Source organism: Natrix helvetica (assembly GCF_964273705.1).
Source record: "Natrix helvetica genome assembly, chromosome: 2".
Taxonomy (NCBI): Eukaryota; Metazoa; Chordata; class Lepidosauria; order Squamata; family Natricidae; genus Natrix; species Natrix helvetica.
In genome coordinates, this window is record NC_138552.1 from 295,200,309 (window position 1) to 295,222,417 (window position 22,109).

Below are 22,109 nucleotides of genomic sequence, written 5' to 3' on the forward strand. Positions count from 1 at the left end.
CTATCATTTACCTACCTACCTACCTAATCATCCATCTATCTATATCTATCTATCTATCTATCTATCTATCTATCTATCTATCTATCTATCTATCTATCTATCTATCTATCTATCTATCATCTATCTATCTATCATCTATCTATCTGTCATCTCTGTCTATATCCATCCATCATCCATCAATCTATCTACCTACATACCTACCTACCTTTCATCCATCCATCTACCTATCATCTATCTATCTATCTATCTATCATCTATCTATCTATCTATCTATCTATCTATCTATCTATCTATCTATCTATCTATCATCTCTGTCTGTCTGGCTATGTGTCTGTCGGTCTATCTATCTATCTATCTATCTATCTATCTATCTATTTATCTATCTATCTATCATCTATCTATCTATCATCTCTGTCTATATCTATCCATCCATCATCCATCAATCTACCTACATACCTACCTACCTATCATCCATCCATCCATCCATCCATCCATCTCTTTCTATTATCAATCTATATTATCTATCTATCTATCTATCTATCTATCTATCTATCTATCTATCTATCTATCTATCTATCTTTTACCTACCTAGCTACCTACCTAATCATCTATGTATCTATCTATCATTTACTTACCTAACTACCTAATCATCCATCTATCTATATCTATCTATCTCTCTGTCTATATCTATCCATCCATCATCCATCAATCTACCTACATACCTACCTACCTACCTATCATCCATCCATCCATCCATCTATCTTTCTATTATCAATCTATATTATCTATCTATCTATCCATCCTATCTATCTATCTATCTATCTATCTATCTATCTATCTAATCTATCATCTATCTATCTATCATCTATCTATCTATCTATCTATCTATCTATCTATCTATCTATCTATCTATTATCTCTGTCTGTCTGGCTGTGTGTCTGTCTGTCTGTCTATCTATCTATCTATCTATCTATCTATCTATCTATCTATCTATCTATCTATCTATCTTTTACCTACCTATCTACTACCTAATCATCCATCCATCCATCCATCCATCTATATCTATCTACCCTGTTTCCCCCCAAAAGAAGACCTCCCCGGATAATAAGCCAATTGGGCTTCTAAGCGCATGTGCTAAAATAAGACCTCCCCGAAAATATTGCAACACAGCAGCAGCCATGAGGTGACCACGCTCACCGCCTCCTGCACCTCAAAAATAATAAGACCTCCCCGAAAATAAGGCCAAGCACTCATTTTGTCTTATTTTCAGGGAAACACAGTAATCAGGCAAGTCATTCGGGATGGAGTTCCTCCTGATGATAAAAATTCAATTTTCTTTGTTCTGTTGGGACTTTCCGCCTGGGTGTGACTTCGTGCTATCCGTGCAGTCAATCCTAATTTTCATGTCATCCTGGCTGGGTGATAGCAGGGCTGGACCCATCAGCAGGGCTAGATGGCAGCGGGGAAGGTTGAGGGTGCAAACTCTGCCAGCTGCAGGTTCACAGCCCATCTGTGGCGGTTTCCTTTTCTGATCTCCCTGCAGTGCTCCGCCCAATGACACTTTGGTGATAAGGTTCAACATGACCTATACGTCCAAGGAGAACATCACCATTGTTGAGTTGCCCGACCAGGTAAGTAGAATAACAGAGTTGGAAGGGACCTTGGAGGTCTTCTAGTCCAACCCCCTGCCTAGGGAGGAAACCCTATACCGTTTCAGACAAATGGCTATCCAACATCTTCTTAAAGACTTCCAGTGTTGGGGAATTCACAACTTCTGGAGGCAACTTCTGTTCCACAGATTAATTGTTCTCACTGTCAGGAAGTTTCTCCTCAGTTCTAGGTTGCTTCTCTCCTTGATTAGTTTCCACCCATTGCTTCTTGTTCTACCCTCAGGTGCCTTGGAGAATAGCTTGACTCCCTCTTCTTTGTGGCAACCCCTGAGATATTGGAAGACTGCTATCCTGTCTCCCCTAGTCCTTCTTTTCATTAAACTAGACATTCCCAGTTCCTGCAACCGTTCTTCATATGTTTTAGTCTCCAGTCCCCTAATCATCTTTGTTGCGCTTCTCTGCACTCTTTCTAGAGTCTCCACATCTTTTCCACATCGTGGCAACCAAAACTGAATGCAGGATTCCTTGTTAGGCGTAGATTTTAGCTTGCTTCAATTGGATTCGGCCAGTCATTTCAGTCTGTTAACATTTTGCAATTTAGGTATAGGTAGTCCTCGACTCCTCCCCCCCTCCCATTCACTTAGTGACCGGCTGAAGTTATAATGGCGCTGAAAAATGAGGCTTCAGACCATTTTTCATACTTATGACTGATGTAGCATCTCCATCGTCATGTGATCAAAATTAGGATGCTTGGCAACTGGCATGTGCTTGTGACCGTTGCAGCATCCCGGGGTCATATGATCTGCTGCTTTTGCGACCTTCTGACAAGTAAAGCCACTTAACAACCGTGTTTCTAACTTAACAATGGGGGAAACACTTAACATTGGTGTTGAGAAAGGTCGTAAAGCGGGGCAGAACTCACTTAAACCCTGTCTTGCATAGCAACAGAAATGTGAGGTTCCATTGTGGTCCCTCTATAGTCCTCAACTTATGACTGATTGCTTAGCAACCATTGAAATTTCAACTCAGACAGCATACTTTAAGATGGGAGGACTTCAGGCACCATGCTTTTAAGGCATGCAGACTTCCAACTCCAAGAATTCCCCAGCTTTAGGCGTGGCTGGTGAGGGAATTCTGGGAGTTGAAGTCCACCCACTTTTAAAGTTGAAAAACGCTAAGCCGTAAGACAAGGTGGAGTCAAGATCCATCTGGATTGGCCTAAAAGAATGGCCGGTGTTGTGGCCCTCCAGCAGAGCTGGCAGCAGATTCGGACAGTGAGGAGGGTTGGGGAGGAACCTGGGCCAGTCCTGGAGTCTGGGGAAGGCTCTGATGAGGGCTCTGTGTCGGAGGCAGAGAGGGGGACAGAGCCGTCCGACAGTTATCAGCTGCCTTCGGAGTCAGAGATCAGTGGGGCAGAAGAACAGCTGGCGCCTGTTCCCAGTGTGCGCATGCGCAGAGCTGCCAGACGAAGGGAACAGCTGAAGAACAGGGGTCGACTCAGGAGTAAAGGCACAGGTGGGACGATGAATGGCCCCTCCCAGAGGAAATAAAAGAGGAGCGAAAGGGGAGTGGAGTTTGCAGGAGACCATTAGTTCACTTAATTGGTTTGTGACTCTCTGAGACTCTTGCCAAGTTCTGCAGAGATCGGCCTGGCAGCTCTCCAAGCCAGAGAAGGTCTGTGACCGTAAATCCTCCCTTGAAAGACTTTGCTGGATGGGAATGAGAAAAATTCAGAGTCAATTAAGAAAAGGGTTTTTTTGTCAGGACAAGGAGTTTGCTTCCTGCTCTTGGGCAGCCTCAGTCAGAACAGCCGGATTGACATCCATGGGGCCAAATGCCCCACCCTGTGAATCTCATTGACAGTTCATATACTTAATGTCTCCAACCCTGACAGGTCATAATCACAGCAGGCCAAAAGGACCCACATTTCCTTGTGAAAGCTAAAGAGGTCGGGCAGGTGACGGTATATCTACAGGTGAACGCATCCCACAACACAGGGTAAGCCTCTGTCCCGAGCCCTGTTCAGCTGGTAACTCTACTCATCGAGATGTAATATCACTTAAGTGGCCATTTTTCCAATTTCTCTATTCCAGATAATAGAATAGAATAGAATAGAATAGAATAGAATAGAATAGAATAGAATAGAATAGAATAGAACAGAACAGAACAGAACAGAACAGAACATGAAGTAGAATAGAATAGAATAGAACATGGAGTGGAAGAGAATAGAACATGAAGTAGAATAGAATAGAATAGAACATGGAGTGGAAGAGAATAGAACATGGAGTAGAATAGAATAGAATAGAATAGAATAGAACATGGAGTAGAATAGAATAGAACACAGAATAGAATAGAATAGATAATGGAATGGAATAGAATAGAATAGAGAACGGAATGGAATGGAATAGATTAGAATAGAGAAGAGAATAGAATAAAATAGAATAGAATAGAATAGAAAACGGAATAGAATAGAATAGAACACAGCATAGAATAGAATATAGAATAGAATAGAATAGAATAGAATAGAATAGAATAGAATAGAATAGAATAGAATAGAAAATGGAATGGAATGGAATAGAATAGAACATGGAATAGAATAGAGAATAGAATAGAATAGAATAGAGAATGGAAGGGAATAGAATAGAATAGAACAGAACAGAACAGAACATGAAGTAGAATAGAATAGAATAGAACATGGAGTGGAAGAGAATAGAACATGGAGTAGAATAGAATAGAATAGAATAGAATAGAACATGGAGTAGAATAGAATAGAACACAGAATAGAATAGAATAGATAATGGAATGGAATAGAATAGAATAGAATAGAGAATGGAATGGAATAGAATAGAATAGAGAACGGAATGGAATGGAATAGATTAGAATAGAGAAGAGAATAGAATAAAATAGAATAGAATAGAATAGAAAACGGAATAGAATAGAATAGAACACAGCATAGAATAGAATAGAGAATAGAATAGAATAGAATAGAATAGAATATTTATTTATTTATTTATATTTGGTGCTTCTAGACCGCCCCCTCTCCCAGAAGGGACTCGGGGCGGTGTACAGTCCATAGAGAATATCACAAAATACAATAAAAAATTAAATATGTACAGTTTGGAGGAGGTTAAAATGCAATTAAAAGAACTGTACAAAGCTAATATAAATATAAATTTTAAATCCCTAAAACAGACACAACAAATTAAAAAACCCCTAAGATAACCAGATAATAATACATTTGCCAGGAGGGACAGTTGTAATTATGCCAGGCCTGCTAATCGGAACAGGTGAGTCTTCAATTTTTGCCGGAAGGAGCGGAGGTCAGAAGTGGTTCTAATGTCGGGGGGGAGGTCATTCCAGAGGGTTGGGCCCATCACAGAGAAGGCCCTACTCCTTGGTGTCGCCCGTTGGCATTGCCTAGTGGACGGCACCAGGAGAAGTCCCTCCCTGTGTGAGCGAATTGGCCGCAGGGATGTATGTGGGAGGATGCGATCCTGCAAGTAACTAGGTCCCGTGCCATGGAGCGCTTTAAAGATGGTAATCAGCACCTTGAAACGCACCCGAAAAACCACAGGTAGCCAGTGCAGCTCGCGCAGGAGAGGTGTTACGTGGGAGTACCTCGTACTCCCCATCACAGCCCGCGCGGCTGCGTTCTGAACTAACTGCAGTCTCCGGGCGCGTCCCAAGGGCAGCCCCATGTAGAGATAGAATAGAATAGAATAGAATAGAATAGAATAGAATAGAATAGAATAGAATAGAATAGAATAGAAAACGGAATGGAATGGAATAGAATAGAACACAGCATAGAATAGAATAGAGAATAGAATAGAATAGAATAGAATAGAATAGAGAATGGAAGGGAATAGAATAGAACATGGAATAGAATAGAGAATGGAATAGAATAGAATAGAATAGAATAGAATAGAATAGAGAATGGAATATGTTGGGAGAATACTCCTAGTGTTGGGCAGGCAATATATATCTATCTACCATGAAAATGGTCGCTGTTGCTTTAAATTAGTGGATGTTCCTAACAGATGTAATTAGCTTTGCTATAAGAGGAAGTCAGGAAAGCTCATTCTCTCTCTGATTCTCTCTCTCTGCTTGTCCCATGATTGATGACTTGATGACTGGGAACGTGAACTGCAACTGTAAGCAATTGTTTGCTCTTTGAATTGTGTTTGGACTAATATCTACTATCTACTATCACTGCTTGTGAAGCAACTTTAGTAGTAAAGCTACTTAATTTTACTAGCAGTGTCTGTGACTCTATTCGTGTGTTTCTACTAGCAACGTTTTTTCTCTCCGGCTGCACATTCTGCTGTGCTACTTTCTGTCTCCCAAGGGAGATACCCCCTAACAGAATGGAATAGAATGGAATAGAACACAGAATAAAAGAGAAGAGAATAGAGAATAGAGAATAGAGAATAGAATAGAATAGAATAGAATAGAATAGAATAGAATAGAATAGAATAGAATAGAATAGAAAATTGAATAAAATGGAATAGAATATGGAATAGAATATGGAATAGAATAGAACAGAGAATGGAATGGAATGGAATGGAATAGAGAATGGAATAGAGAATATAATAGAATAGAGAATGGAATGGAATAGAATAGAATAGAGAATGGAATATAATAGAATAGAATAGAGAATGGAATAGAGAATGGAATATAGAATATAATATAATAGAGAATGGAATGGAATAGAATAGAATAGAAGACAGAATAGAAAATAGACTAGAATAGAGTATGGAATGGAATAGAACAGAGCACAGAATGGTATAGAATAGAATAGAATAGAATAGAGAATGGAATAGAATAGAATAGAGAATGGAATAGAATAGAGAATGGAATAGAGAATATAATAGAATAGAGAATGGAATGGAATAGAATAGAATAGAAGACAGAATAGAAAATAGAATAGAATAGAGTATGGAATGGAATAGAACAGAGCACAGAATGGTATAGAATAGAATAGAATACAGAATGGAATGGAATGGAATGGAATAGGAATAGAAATTGAATTGAATTGAATTCTTTAATGGCCAAGTGTGATTGGTGATAATTGGTGATAAAAACAATCAATATCCATATAAATCGTAAGGATACAAGCCACAAAGTTACAGTCCTGCAGTCATAAGTGGGAGGAGATGGGGGATAGGCACAATGAGAAGACTCATAGTAATAGTAAGGCAGCCTTAGTGAACAGTTTGACAGTGAGGGAATTATTTGTTCAGGAGAGTGATGCCATTCGGGAAGAAACTGTCCTTGTGTCTAGTTGTCTTGGTGTGCAGTTCCCTATAGCGTCGTTTTGAGGGTAGGAGTTGAAACAATTTATGTCCAGGATGTGAGGGGTCTGTAAATATTTTCACGGCCCTCTTTTTGACACTTGCAATGTGCAAGTCCTCAATGAAAGGCAGATTGGCCGTAATTGCTTTTTCTGCAGTTCTGATTCTCCGTTGAAGTCTGCGTCTGTCTTGTTGGGTTGCAGAGCCAAACCAGACATTTATAGAGGTGCAAATGACAGGCTCAATCATTCCTCTGTAGAACAGAATCAGCAGCTCTTTGGGCAGGTTGAGCTTCCTGAGTTGGGCGCAGGAAGAACATTCTTTGTTGTTTTTTTGATGACGTTTTTGACCTTAGGTGTCCATTTTAGCCATCCACCTCCAACTGAAGCTGTGTTGCGTCTGTGGGCACCAGTGCTGGAATTGTAGGAGGAGGAGAGGAACAGGCCGGAGGGCGGCGTCAAGCATGTCATAAGCCTAGAATCGTTACGTTCCCACAGACCTAACCTCTCCCTCATTTCTTTGCAGGCCCAGAATCCGGTTCCTCGTGATCCACAGCAATGCCGTAAGGATTGTGGACCAAGTGATTGGTTGGATCTATTTCCTAGCCTGGTCGGTTTCCTTCTACCCTCAGGTCTTTGAGAATTGGAGACGCAAAAGGTAAAAGCCACGACGATCCTCAGTTACCGTCCTCTGGAAACTGCCAGGGTTAACCTACGAGATGGCATTGAGAAGGCGCAGCAACAGTTGGCCCTCCGATTCCACATGCTTTTTTTATTTTTCCAAGAAGTTGTCCCGAAGCCAAGTAAAAATTGGCCAGCTTAGGTTTCCCCTCCATTGGACCATGCTGCTCCTTTGGTAGCCCCCTCTAAAAAAACAGGTGGTCCCCAATATATGATCATAATGGAGCTCAGAATTTGGGTCCCCATTATGGTCCCCATTGAGGCATCAGGTCATCAGACTCAATTTTATCACCATTTTTATGATGTTGGTAAAATGAGTCGCCAAAGTGGGCATTAAGCAAATCAAGTAACTGTTAAGCGAACATGTGGTCATTAAACAAACCCAGTTTATCCTGTGGGTGGCTTTTGCCGTGTTCTTCTGGAACAAAATTGTGGTCAGGAGTTAAAGCAGGCTGGCTGGGGGATTGTCGGAGTGGAAGTCCTCCCCTCTTAAAGCATGCTGGATGGGGAATTCTGGGAGTGGAAGCCCACCCCTCTTAAAGCAGGCTGGCTGGGGAATTCTGGGAGTGGAAGTCCTCCCCTCTTAAAGCAGGCTGGCTGGGGAATTCTGGGAGTGGAAGCCCACCCCTCTTAAAGCAGGCTGGCTGGGGAATTCTGGGAGTGGAAGTCCACCCCTCTTAAAGCAGGCTGGCTGGGGAATTCTGGGAGTGGAAGTCCTCCCCTCTTAAAGCAGGCTGGCTGGGGGATTCTGGGAGTGGAAGTCCTCCCCTCTTAAAGCAGGCTGGCTGGGGGATTCTGGGAGTGGAAGTCCTCCCCTCTTAAAGCAGGCTGGCTGAGGGATTCTGGGAGTGGAAGTCCTCCCCTCTTAAAGCAGGCTGGCTGGGGGATTCTGGGAGTGGAACTCCTTCCCTCTTAAAGCAGGCTGGCTGGGGGATTCTGGGAGTGGAAGTCCTCCCCTCTTAAAGCAGGCTGGCTGGGGGATTCTGGGAGTGGAAGTCCTCCCCTCTTAAAGCAGGCTGGCTGGGAGATTCTGGGAGTGGAAGTCCTCCCCTCTTAAAGGAGGCTGGCTGGGGAATTCTGGGAGTGGAAGTCCACCCCTCTTAAAGCATGGCTGGCTGGGGGATTCTGGGAGTGGAAGTCCTCCCCTCTTAAAGCAGGCTGGCTGGGGGATTCTGGGAGTGGAAGTCTTCCCCTCTTAAAGCATTCTGGCTGGGGGATTCTGGGAGTTGAAGCCCACCCCTCTTAAAGCATTCTGGCTGGGGGATTCTGGGAGTGGAAGTCCTCCCCTCTTAAAGCATTCTGGCTGGGGAATTCTGGGAGTGGAAGTCCATCCCTCTTAAAGCATTCTGGCTGGGGGATTCTGGGAGTGGAAGTCCTCCCCTCTTAAAGCATTCTGGCTGGGGGATTCTGGGAGTGGAAGTCTTCCCCTCTTAAAGCATTCTGGCTGGGGGATTCTGGGAGTTGAAGCCCACCCCTCTTAAAGCACTCTGGCTGGGGGATTCTGGGAGTGGAAGTCCTCCCCTCTTAAAGCATTCTGGCTGGGGGATTCTGGGAGTGGAAGTCCATCCCTCTTAAAGCAATCTAACTAGTGAATTCTGGGAGTTGAAGTCCATCCATCGTAAAGCATTGTGGCTGGGGAATTCTGGGAGTGGAAGTCAACCTTTCTTAAAGCATGCTGATGGGGGAATTCTAGGAGTTCAAATCTGCTTATTTTAAAATTGCCAAGTTTGGAAAACAGTGGCCTAGAAGCTGGGTTTTACCAGCTAACTGACAATTATGATCCCAAAATTATGTGTTTAGTGCACTCGTGAAGTTCTCAAAATCTAATGTTCTTATGAACATGTGCCTGTTCCTTTTGCACAGCGTTGTGGGACTCAGTTTCGATTTCATCGCTTTGAACCTGACCGGCTTCATTGCCTACAGCGTCTTCAACATCGGACTCTTTTGGATTGTCCCCATAAAGGTATCTAGGGCCCATCTTCTCTGGCTGGGTGTCACCTGCCCTCTTGGGCCACCACTTTTGCTGTAACAGCTTTGCCTTCCCCCACAGGAGCTGTTCCTGCATCGGTACCCCAACGGCGTGAATCCCGTAGACAGCAACGATGTGTTTTTCAGCCTCCATGCTTTGGCCCTCACTTTATTCACCATCTTCCAGTGCTTAATCTATGAGGTAGGTGCACTGATGGTGTTACCCAGTTGGGTCATAAAATGTCTGCAAGAACACAACCACGTTCAGATAGCACCAAGGACCTTGTGTCTGTCTGTCTACTACCTATCTATATTCATCTATCTTACCTACCCTGTTGCCCGGAAAATAAGCCCTCCCCAAAAATATTGCAACACACCAACAGCCATGAGGTGAACACGCTTGCCGCCTCCTGCTCCTCAAAAATAATAAGACCTCCCCGAAAATAAGGCCAAGTGCTTATTTTGGGGGTCAAAAGAAAATAAGACCCAGACATAGGGTCCTTATTTTGGGGAAAACACAGTATCTGTGTCTGTCTACCTTATCTATCTATCTATCTATCTATCTATCTATCTATCTATCTATCTATCTATCTATCTATCTATCATCTATCTATCATCTATCTATCTATCTATCTATCTATCATCTATCTATTTATCTCTATATCTCTATTTTTCTATCTTATCTATCTTCATGTATTTATCTATCTTCATCTATCTATCATCTATCTATCTATCATCTATCTCTCTATCATCTATCAATCTATCATCTATCATCTATATTTATCTCTATATCTCTATTTTTCTATCTTATCTATCTTCATGTATTTATCTATCTATCTTCATCTATCTATCATCTATTTATCGATCCGTCCATCTACCTACCGATCTATCTATATCTAATCTATCATCTATGTCATTCCATCCATCTATCTGCCTGCCTGCCTGCCTACCTACCTAGATATATCTAATCTAGCACCCATCATCTACCCATCCATTCATCCACCTTCCCACCCAAGCTTACATCAAGCTCAGAGAGCACCAAAGACCCCACAGTTCTCCTCTTCTTGCTTCACCTCTTCCTCCCCCCCTTCTCCTTCTCCTCCACTCCACAAACCCCATTTAGCATTGATGATGTTGCCTAGTTTGGTAATGAAATGTCTGCAAGAAAACAGCCAAGCTCAGAGAGCACCAAGGACTCACCACGAAATCGCTCCATTTTGAGTTTTAATCCTTTTCCACGGTTAGATTTTGAGGCTGTAAAGTTGGACTCGGGGTTCAGGGCTTTTAGCTTGGTGCCACCTTTTACAATGAGGCTGGGCAGCCTAGTTTTACGCAGGCACTCCTGGATGGAGCCTGGCCATTGTAAGTTGTGACAATCCATAACACACTTAACTTCACAAGTTTTTTTTTTATTTTGAAGTGGCTGTTAAGGATACGCCTTGGTTGTAGCTGTAGCTTAACACACCTCTCATTCTTCAAGCTTGACATAAAATTTAATCACCTAGTCGTTTTATTTATTCAGTTTTACTCATTGCGAATCACAGCCACGCCCGTCTGTGATTCAAGACCTACGTGAAGTTCTGGGAATTGGAAGGTAGCCCTTAACCGTTCTGAGCCAGGCTTCCTTAAAAAGCAAGAAGCAGAGTTGTGGTCCCGGCAAAACCCCTTTTATTGACACGACTGTGAATTCCTTTCATTCACAGTCCGCAAGGCTTAGCAAACAGTCTTTCCGAGGAATATTTATCCACACGAACCTTATCTCGCTTGGAGAGCTGCCAGATAACGAGTTTCCAAACGCAGGGCAAGGCAAAACTTGGCACAGAGTCTCTTAAAGTCGCAAACAGAACTTTTCACTCTTGAAACGACCGAAGGAACGAATTGTTTCCTGCAAAAGCCCCCTCCCCATTCGCTCCTCTTTTGTTTCCTGTGGGAGGGGCCAATCACCTCCAAGGTGTGTCTCTACTCCCACGTGGACCCTGCTTTCTTAGTTGTTCTTGTCTTCTGGCAGCTCTGCGCATGCTCACAAAGGGAACAGGCTCCAGCTGTTCCTCTGCCTCACTGCTGTCTAGCTCCCTCTCTGCCTCTGACGCAGAGCCCTCGTCTGAGCTTTCCTCAGCCCCCAGGACTGGCCCCTGTTCCTCCCCAGCCTCCTCACTGTTCGGCTCAGCTGCCATCTCCACTGATTGCCGGTGGGCCGCAACTATCTATTATCTGTCTGTCTGTCTGTCTGTCTGTCTGTCTGTCTGTCTGTCTGTCTGTCTATCTATCTATCTATCTATCTATCTATCTATCTATCTATCTATCTATCTATCTATCTATCTATCTATCTATCTATCTATCTTATGTATCCCGTTTCTCTGAAAATAAAACCTCCCTGGATAATAAGCCCAATTGGGCTTTTGAGCGCATGGGCTAAAATAAGACCTCCCCGAAAATATTGCAAGCCAGCAGCAGCCATGAGGTGACCACGCTTGCCGTCTCCAGCACCTCAAAAATAATAAGGCCTCCCCGAATATAAGGCCAAGCGCTTATTTCAGGGGTCAAAAGAAAATAAGACCCTGTCTTATTTTTGGGGAAACGCGGTATGTTTCTATCTGTCTGTCTGTCTGTCTGTCTGTCTGTCTGTCTGTCAGTCAGTCAGTCAGTCAATCAATCAATCAATCATACACCTACCTACCTACTTAATCATCCTTCCTTCCTGCCGGCCTGCCTGCCTGCCTTCCTGCCTTCCTTCCTTCCTCTTACTATCTTCCATGTATCTATCTATCCATCCATCCATCCATCCATCCATCTGTCTATCACTCATATCTATTTATCTCCATTATCCAGATCATGGTTATCCCAAAGGTGCCTTTTTCAGGAGACTACTGGACTTTCTTGTGTTATTTTTTTCTTTTGAAGACGTTTCGCTTCTCATCCAAGAAGCTTCTTCAGCTCTGACTGGATGGTGGGGAAGGGAAGGATTTCTACTCCTTGCAGACAGCTGCATCCTTTTTAGAGAGTCGTTGAGGCCACTTGGAGGTTCCTCTGTGTCCTCGGGGTCACCTGAGTGGTGCAATATTGTTCCTGTAGTCTGCAATTTTTCCTCTGGAAATCCATTCCTACTTCCACAACCATTCAATCTTTTTTGGGGTCATCTTTTCCAAGTCCTCTTCTATATTACAGGTACTCCTTGACTTGCGACCACCTTGGGGCTCAAACTTTCCATTGCTAAGCAAGACAATCATTGAATCTGGCTCCATTTTATGACCTTTCCTCCCCCAATGGTTAAAGCTAATCGCTGCAGTTGTTAAGTTAGTCCCACGGTGGTTAAGCTAATCCGGTTTCCTGTCAGAAGGTTGCAAAAGGGGATCGCATGACCATCGGTGACACTGCCACCGTCGTTAAATACATGCCAGTTGTCGAGCGTCCGAATTTGGACCACCTGATCATGGGGGAATGCTGCAATGGTTGCATGAAAAATGGTCCTAGGTCACTTTTTTCAGTCCTGCGGTAACTTTGAATAGTGACTGAACAAACGGTTATACGTCGAGGACTAGCGTATTTTTCGGAGTATGAGATGCACCTTTCCCCCCCCCCAAAAAAAGAGGGTGAAAATCTGGGTGTGTCTTATATACACTGAATACCGTATTTTGGGCCTCCCGAAACCTTGCCCCCTTCACAAACAATGGACATCCATGGGGTTTGGGAGGCCTGGGGGCTGGGGAGGGCAAAAACGAGAGAGAAAAATGAGCCGTTTCCCTCCCTTTTTTGCTTCCCCCCCCCCAGCCCCCAGGAGCACTCTACAAGCCTCCCAAAGCCTATGCATGCCCTGTCTTTTGCAAAACACGGGCCGATTTTTGCTCATTTTTGCCCCTCTCTCCAGCCCCCAGGAGCACTTTGCAGGCCTCTCAAACTCTCTGCAGGTCCCGTTTTTCACAAAAAATGAGGCGTGCAGAGGGTTTGGGAGGCCTGCAGAGTGCAAAAACTGTGGGTTTTTTTTGTTTAATTTACCTCTTCAAAATCCTGGTGCGTCTTATACTCCGGCAAATACTTGTACACAGCTTAGAGATTTTTCAGAAGGAAATTGAGGGCTTTAGGGATTGTGCAGGATTTTGCTCAAATTCATCAGGGCTGTTTGGCAGACCGAGAGCATTCCTCTGCCCACAAACTGCCCGGCCTCACATTCCTTTGCCGCCCTTGAGTTGACCCATCAATGCCTTGATGCCCGCTGCAATCCGATTTCCGTGGCCAAATTGCCACTGGAAAATGTTGACTCTCTCTCTCTCTCTCTCTCTCTTTACTTCCCCCGCAGAGAGGGACTCAGAAGGTTTCTCTGGTCGCCATTGGGTTCCTGGTCGCGTCGTGGCTGTTCGTCTTCACCACTTTGGCCGTGACGGTCGCCCAACAGATCACCTGGTTGCAATTCTTGTTTTATTTCTCCTACATCAAGCTGGGGATCACTCTCATCAAATACTTCCCCCAGGTGAGCGAAGGACGGATCGTTTTTTTCAATGACGGAGTCCTCGACCTACAACCACAATGGAGCCCCAAATTTTCTGTTTGTTAAGCGAGACATTTATTGTGAGTTTTGGCCCCCTTTTACGACCTCCCTTGCCATTGTCGTTAAGCAAATCACTGCAGTTGTTAAGTTAGCAACACGGTTGTTAAGTGAATCTGGCTTTGCTGGTCAGAAGGTTGCAAAAGGGGAATTACGTAACCCTGGGACACTGTAACCGTTGTAACTATGAGTCAGTTGTCAGATGTCCAAATTTTGATCATGAGACCACAAAGACGCTGGTAGTCCTTGACTTGCAACAATCTATTGTCAGGGTTCCGACAGAGGCCCTAATTAACTCATGAGCCTCGAGCCAAGTTTCAAACGAAATCCAGTTGTTTATTAGGAGCAATGTGTCAGCATGTAACCCAAGGAAGCCAGCTCTGACCCCACATAATTTACGGCTCAACTATGACCCTGTTTTCTCCTACCTCCCAGGGTGTGTCATAAATCACATTCTCCAAAGAAGCACTTTCCCAGGCTGTAGAAAACACGCCTCTCAGGCTGGCCCCTGGTAACTTGAGATCCTGCCTATATGGCAACTCAAGAGCAGGCCAGGGATGCTTTACGAGTTGACCTCTATTTAGTGACCCTTCAAAGTTACAATGGCACTGAAAAATATGATTTATCACCGTTTTCCGTAGGACTGGCAGCATCCCCACGAACACATGATCAAAATTTGGATGCTTGGTAACTGGTTCATATTGATAACAATTGCAGTATGCCAGGGTCATGTGATACTCCTTTGCGACTTTTTGGCAAGCAATATCAACGGGGAAGCCAGGTTCCCCTAACAACTGTACTGCTAACCGTGATGGTGCAGTGGCTAGAATACACTATTGCAGGCTAAACTCTGCCCCCAGCCAGGAAGTTCGATCGTGACTCAGTTCAAGGTTGACTCAGCCTGTGGTCCTTCCGAGGTTGGTAAAATGAGGACCCAGATTGTTGGGGGCAAGAGGCTGACTTTGTAAACCACTTTGGGTTATAAAAGCACTGTGAAGCGGTATATAAGTCTAAGTGCTATTGCTTCATGAGGGAGGGAGGGAGGGAGGGAGGGAGGGAGGGAGGAAGGAAGGAAGGAAGATGAGAAGGAAGGAAGGAAGGAAGCCCTAATGACTGAGTGGTTAGAATGCAGTATTGCAGGCAAATTTTGCCCACAGCCAGGAAGTTTGATCCTGACTGGCTCAAGGTTGACTCAATCTTCCATCCTTCCGAGGTCAGTAAACTGAGGACCCAGATTGTTGGAGGCAAGAAGCTGACTCTGTAAACCGCTTAGAGAGGGCTGTAAAGCAGGATATAAGACTAAGTACTATTCCTTCCTTCCTTCCTTCCCTCCCTCCCTCCCTCCCTCCCTTCCTTCCTTCCTTCCTTCCCTCTGCCCACTGCCAGGAAGTTCAATCCTGACTGGCTCAAGGTTGACTCAGCCTTCCATCCTTCCAAGTAAAATGAGAGCCCAGATAATTGGGGGCAAGAGGCTGACTCTGTAAACCACTCAGAGCTGTAAAGCACTGTGAAGCGGTATATAAATGCAATTGCTAGGGAAGAGAAAGGAAGGGAGGGAAGGAAGGAAGGAAAGAAAAAAGGAAAGGAAGGAAGGAGGAAGGAAGGGCAGGCTATTGCTACTAAACTAACAATTGTAGTTCATTCACTTAACAATGGTGGCAAGAAAGATGGAAAAATGAGGCAGAACTCACTCAGCAACTGTCTCGCTTAACAATGGACATTTTGGGCTCAATTGTGGTCGGAAGTGGAGGATGTAGCTGTCTTGTTTCTGACGCATTGTGGGACATTGAAGAGGACAAGATGCTGACTTGTTTGAGGTCTTGGTTGTGGAAGAGCGCTTCTTTTCCTACTTATATACATATACAATAGCAGAGTTGGAAGGGACCTTGGAGGTCTTCTAGTCCAACCCCCTGCCTAGGCAGAAAACCCTATACCTTAACTTATCTGACACCCTGGTCTTTTTTTTAAGGCTTACTTGAACTTCCGCCGGAAGAGCACGAGGGGATGGAGCATTGGCAACGTCCTGCTGGACTTCACCGGCGGTGCCTTCAGTCTCATCCAGATGTTCCTACAATCCTACAACAACGGTGAGAGCGGCCCGCTGGGTCAGACAGGTGGGAGGTGACATACAGCTAGTCCTCGATTTATGTCCATCACTCCAAGAGGGATCTTGGAGTCCTAGTGGACAACCATTGAAATAGGAGCCAGCCGTGTGCAGCAGCTGCCAAAAAAGCCAACACAGTTCTAGGCTGCATCAACAGAGGGATAGAATCAAGATCACGTGAAGGGTTAATACCACTTTATAAGGCCTTGGTAAGGCCACACTTGGAATATTTGCATTCAGTTCTGGTCGCCACGATGTAGAAAAGATGCTGAGACTCTAGAAAGAGGGCAGAGAAGAGCAAGAAAGAGGATTAGGGGACTGGAGACTAAAACATATGGAAAATGGTTGCAGGAATTGGGTTCGTCTAGTTTAATGAAAAGAAGGACTAGGAGAGACATGATAGCAGTCTTCCAATATCTCAGGGGTTGCCACAAAGAAGAGGGAGTCAAAATATTCTCCTGGGCACCTGAGGGTAGAACAAGAAGCAATGGGTGGAAACTAATCAAGGAGAGAAGCAACTTAGAACTGAGGAGAAACTTCCTGACAGTGAGAACAATTAACCAGTGGAACAGAAGTTGCCTCCAGAAGTTGTGAATGCCCCAACACTGGGAGTCTTTAAGAAGATGTTGGATAGCCATTTGTCTGAAATGGTATAGGGCAGTGATGGTTAACCTTTTTTGGCTCCCATGCCAAAAGTGGGGGAGCCCGTGTGTGTGTGTGTGTGTGTGTGTCGTACGTTGGTGTGCCATACCCATAATGCTATGTGTGCTCCCCCCCCCCCGCGCGCGCATGCGTGCCCGACCAGCGACAAACACCCCCAACCCTCGCTTTTGGCACAGTTGTTTCGTCCTTCCAGAGGCTTTCTAGGAGCCTGGGGAGGGCAAAAACAGCCTCCCTGCCCACCCACCCCCAGACGCCCTCCAGAGGGCGAAAAACAGACCTACGGACAAACCGGAAGTCATTTCCGGTTTGCCTGTAGACCTTTTTTTTGTGCTCCCGAGGATTCAAGAAAGCCTCCAGAGGGCGAAAAATGGCCTTAAAAGAAGGCCGAAGTCAGCTGGCCAACCCGCACATGTGCGCTGGCCAGCTGACAAGGCAGCGTCTCGTGTGCCCTAACCAATGGCTTGCCATAGGTGCCATAGGTTCACCATCACATGTATAGGGTTTCCTGTCTAGGCAGGGGGTTGGACTAGAAGACCTCCAAGGTCCCTTTCAACTCTGTTACTATATACTATTGGGCCCAATATTCTGTTGTTAAGAGGCAGTTAAGTTCGTTTTTCCCTATTTTACAACCTTTCTTACATCCATTTTGAACTGAATCAGTGCAGTTGTTATGCTAGCAACGCAGTTGTTCAGTGAATCTGGCTTCCTCCATTGCCTTGGCTTGTCAGAAGGTCGCAAAATGGGATCATATGACCCTGGGACATTGCAACCGTCATAAATAATACGAGCCAGTTGCCGGTTGTCTGAATTTTGATCATGTGACCATGCGGCAATGGTCATAAGTGAGGAAACCGCTCATAGGTGACTTTTTTCAGGGCAGTTGTAACTTTGAACAGCCACTAAACGAATGGTTTTAAGTTGAGGACTACCTGTACTTTGCAGGGCTAGCACAGGTAGTCTACTTAGGACCACAACTGAGGCCAAAGTTTCGGTTGTTACAAACTTTTTTTGGCCACAGTTGTTCAGTGAATCACTACAGTTGTTAAGTTAGTCACATGGTTGTTAAGTGAATCTGGCTTCCCCCTGGACTTTGCTTCTCAGAAGGTCGCAAAAGGGGATGACGTGACACTGCAACCATCAGAAATAAATGTCAGTGGCCAAAGACCCAAATTTTGATCACATGTCTGTGGGAAGACAGCAACGGTTGTAAGTGCGGACCAGTTGCAGGTCATTTTTTTCAGTGCCATTGTAACTGAACAATCTTCTTCTTTAACCGGCTCACTGAACAATCACTTTGCTTAACAATGGAAGTTCTGTTCTCAATTACACTTGCAAGTTGAGGGCAATCTATACTATTTGGTGATGGATTAATGAAGTTTGTAAATTCCACAGGGAAGCAGTAGAAATTTAAGATATTTAAATTTAGTAGCCAGAGCAATGAGGTTGTTCAGTGAGTCAGACACATAGTTGTGGTTGATCGTTTGGAGAGTGCCGGCTTCTGCGTGATGCAATTTGTGCTGTGGTTGGTTGCTTTGGTTTGGAGGAGGTGGTTCCCTTTTTTCCTGCCTTTTTCTTCTGTGTGCCGTTTGCTCTGTGATTTACCTCATGATGTTCCCACTGCGTGGATTTACCTCAGGATGCTCCTGCTATGTAGATTTTTACCTCAGGATGCTCCTGCTGCGTCGATTTATCTCAGGATATTCCTGCTGCGTCAATTTACCTCAGGATGCTCCTGCTGTTTAGATTTTTATCTCCGGATGCTCCTGCTGTGTAGATTTTTACCTCAGGATGCTCCTGCTATGTCGATTACCTCATGATTGTCCTGCTGTGATTTACCTCATGATGCTCCTGCTGTGTTGATTTACTTCACAATGCTCCTGTTTGCCTGACAATCTGTATACAAAGATGTAAAATACATGTATTTGTATAAAACTACAAGCTCATGTCAGGGTCTCTAATTCCATTTGGACACCGGCTGTGCAATTCCTTGACAAAATTGTACAGACTCTTCAGTAAAATGCCAAAAACTTTTCATTCCATTATGAGTTATAAAAGTGGAAAATCTATTTATGCTTTTCCAAGTATTTATTAGTCTCCGTCAGTCAACCCTACTGGTTCTTGCAATCCATAATTATCTCTTTCTTCTTGTTTTTCAGATGAATGGAAGCTGATTTTTGGAGACCCCACCAAATTTGGTCTCGGCCTCTTCTCCATTGTCTTTGACATTGTCTTTATCATCCAACATTACTGCTTGTATCGCCACCAAATTTATAATGAGATTGAGTAGAGCCTATCCAAGTGTATCCGTGGCACTGCAAAGCCTTATTCCAAAGAAACCAGGACTGGCAAAATGACTACAACTTGAGTTTCCACTCCACCTTAATTGCACCAAACCTACTTTGCCCTCTTGTGCCTTCGCGTCTCGCAATCCACCAGTGCGGCCTTGCCAAAGTCATCCTCCCCTAACTTTCTTGGATGTGGAGTCCTCCTAAGCTTCCAAAGAAGTCGTCCTTTGCAAGAGAAGACGATGCTTGTGTTTTGCCATCCAAGGAAGGCCTCTTGGCCAGGAAGAACCTGCTTTAGGAGCTTGGTTGGTTACGAGTAAGGGAAAAAGTGGTTGTCATCGGAAGGAGCTTTATATCGGTTAAACTTGAAGGACCGCTCGTGTGACCTTGGGACTCTGAGTGTCCTCTTTTTTCTTGCGCACAGGAAGAAATGGCCGGAGGATGTTGGACTACCTCGAAAAGCTTTATGTTGGCGTCAAGGAGCATTGAAAAATCTCTTGTAAGAAGTTTTGTGTGAAACGGCTGAATACAGGGATCGTTATTATTAAAGTTTTCTAACAGGTCGTCGATGATGACTTCCTTGTGGTTGCTTGACAAAGGCTCCTTTCGAAGGTCCTGTTGGGTTGCCAAAAGTTTGAAGGGGTTCAGGACACCCGAGCGAGATTGTGGATCCCTCTGGAAGGGAGCTGTTGTGGCCCGCCAGCAGAGCTGGCAGCAGAGTCGGACAGTGAGGAGGTTGGGGAGGAACCTGGGCCAGTCCTGGAGTCTGGGGAAGGCTCTGTGTCGGAGGCAGAGAGGGGGCCAGAGCCGTCCGACAGTTATCAGCTGCCTTCAGAGTCAGAGATCAGTGGGGCAGACGAACAGCTGGAGCCTGTTCCCAGTGTGCGCCTGAGCAGAGTTGCCAGACGAAGGGAACAGCTAAGGAACAAGGGTTGACTTGGGAGTAAGGCCACAGGTGGATGATGAATGGTCCCTCCCAGAGGAAAGAAAAGAGGAGCGAAAGGGGAGTGGAGTTTGCAGGAGACCATTAGTTCGGTCGGTCATTAGATTCGTTTCAGGAGTGTGAAGACCTGTCCCTGAATCTCAGAGACTCTGTGCCTGTCTTTCCTTGCACAGAAACTCATTGAGAAAATATTTACATGGCAGCTTTCCAAGCTAAATAAGGTCTGTGGTCATGAATATTCCTTTGAAAGGCTGTTTGCTGAATGTGAATGAGGGGAATTCACATTCGTTGAATAAAAGGGGTTTTGTCAGGACCAGGACTCTGCTTCGTAGTTCTTGGGGAAGCCTCAGTCAGAAGAGGATCGCAGAGCCCTACCTGCAACCTCTGACCAGGATCGAAGACATGGGCCTGCTCCTTCCCCATTTAAATTGAACTGAGGGGGCTACTTTCAGGGGGAGGGTGCTGCAATTGGTGGGGTCTTTAGTGCTCTCGGAGCTGGGTTGTTTTCTTGCAGACGTTTCATTACCCAACTAGGTAACATCATCAGTGCTAGAAGGGAGAGGGGTTTGCTGTTTTTAGATAGCGACTTGCCCTATCAAGTGTTGGTGTGTGTGTTTCTGGTGGTTCTTTTCATTAGATTTGGATGGATGGATGGAGGATGCAGAGTCCTTGATGCTCTCTAAGCTTAGTTGTTTTCTTGGCTAGGTAACACCATCAATGTTAGTACGGAATGGGGTTTGTGGAGGGGAGGAGAAGTGGGAAGAGGAGGAGAAAGAGGAAGGACTGGAGACCTCAGTGCTCTCTGAACTTGATTGTGTTTGTGCACATTTCATAACCCAACCAGATAACACCAGCGCACCTCTCTCATAGATTAAGTGCATTCAGTGCCCGAATTTTGACGTGCCTGGAGATGATGATGTGACGGTCATTAAGTGCGAGGACTGCTCGTGACTTTCTTCCAACGCTGCTGGATCTTCAAAGAGTAATTAACCACGGATTTTTAAGATGGCTCCAGTGTCCTGGCTCATACGATTGTAATTTCCCAGCCATCTTCCGGCAAGCAAAACCACTGGGGAAGCTGCATTTGCTTAATGACTGCAGTTCACTTAACGACTGCATGATTCACTTAAGACAGGGGTGTCCAAACTTGGGAACTTTAAGACTTGTGGACTGCAACTCCCAGAATTCCCCAGCCTGACTGGGGAATTCTGGGAGTTGAAGTCCACAAGTCTTAAAGTTCCCAAGTTGGGACACCCCTGAGTCTTAACTGCAACGGTTCGCTTAGCAACCGTGGCAAAAAAAAAAAAAAAGGCCATAAAACCAGTCGCACTTCACTTAACGACCACCTGGCGTAGCAACAGAAAGTCTTGATTCTATATTGTGGCTTTAATCATCATCTTTTAATGGCCCCGTAATCCCTTGTTGGGTGGAGTCTGGGCAATGGAATGGAGTTTGGTGCTTATTGGCCGGACGCCTTTCCTGTTGCCAATGCAGAGTTTTGTTCAGCAGATATACAGTCATTGTGCCCAGAGAAATATCTGCCTCAACCTAGGATTGAACTCACAGCCACCTGATTGTGAAGTGACAGTTCCACCTCTAGGCTACCAAACCACCCCGAACATACAACCACTGTGGAGCCCCAAATTTCTGTTGCTAATTAAGAGAGTTGTTAAGTGAGTTATGCCCCGTTTTATGACCTTTCTTGCCACAGCTGTTAAGTGAGTCACACGGTTGTTCAGTGAATCCAGCTTCCCTGTCAGAAGGTCGCAAAAGAGGATCCCGTGACTCCAAGATAAATATTTAAGACAGTTGCCCGGCATCCGAATTTTGATGACGTGGCCGATGCCACGGGGATGCTGCAGCGGTCGTTAAGTGTGAAAAACAGCCATGGGTCACTTTTTTCAGTGCTGTGGTAACTTCGGACGGTCACTAAATGAACGCTGGTAAATTAAGGACTCTTTGTACCTGTACGACGTTTCAACAGAATTTCTCATTCTCATTTCTCATTCATTTTGACTCCACGCT

The 22,109-nt window shown here is 44.8% G+C and overlaps 1 protein-coding gene across 2 annotated transcripts in view; it reads left to right on the top strand.

Annotated features, from left to right (window-relative positions):
- CTNS (cystinosin, lysosomal cystine transporter) overlaps positions 1 to 19,710 on the top strand; it is a 33,097-nt gene extending 13,387 nt beyond the window's left edge. For both annotated transcript variants that reach the window (XM_081945472.1, XM_081945473.1), the window contains exons 4-11: positions 1,544 to 1,631; positions 3,505 to 3,608; positions 7,427 to 7,558; positions 9,445 to 9,544; positions 9,632 to 9,751; positions 13,844 to 14,014; positions 16,059 to 16,176; positions 19,013 to 19,710. In XM_081945472.1, coding sequence (XP_081801598.1) covers positions 1,544 to 1,631; positions 3,505 to 3,608; positions 7,427 to 7,558; positions 9,445 to 9,544; positions 9,632 to 9,751; positions 13,844 to 14,014; positions 16,059 to 16,176; positions 19,013 to 19,143 — 964 coding nt within the window. In that variant the 3' untranslated portion in view covers positions 19,144 to 19,710. The remainder of the gene's footprint in view (positions 1 to 1,543; positions 1,632 to 3,504; positions 3,609 to 7,426; positions 7,559 to 9,444; positions 9,545 to 9,631; positions 9,752 to 13,843; positions 14,015 to 16,058; positions 16,177 to 19,012) is intronic.
- The last annotated feature ends 2,399 nt before the right edge of the window (positions 19,711 to 22,109 follow it).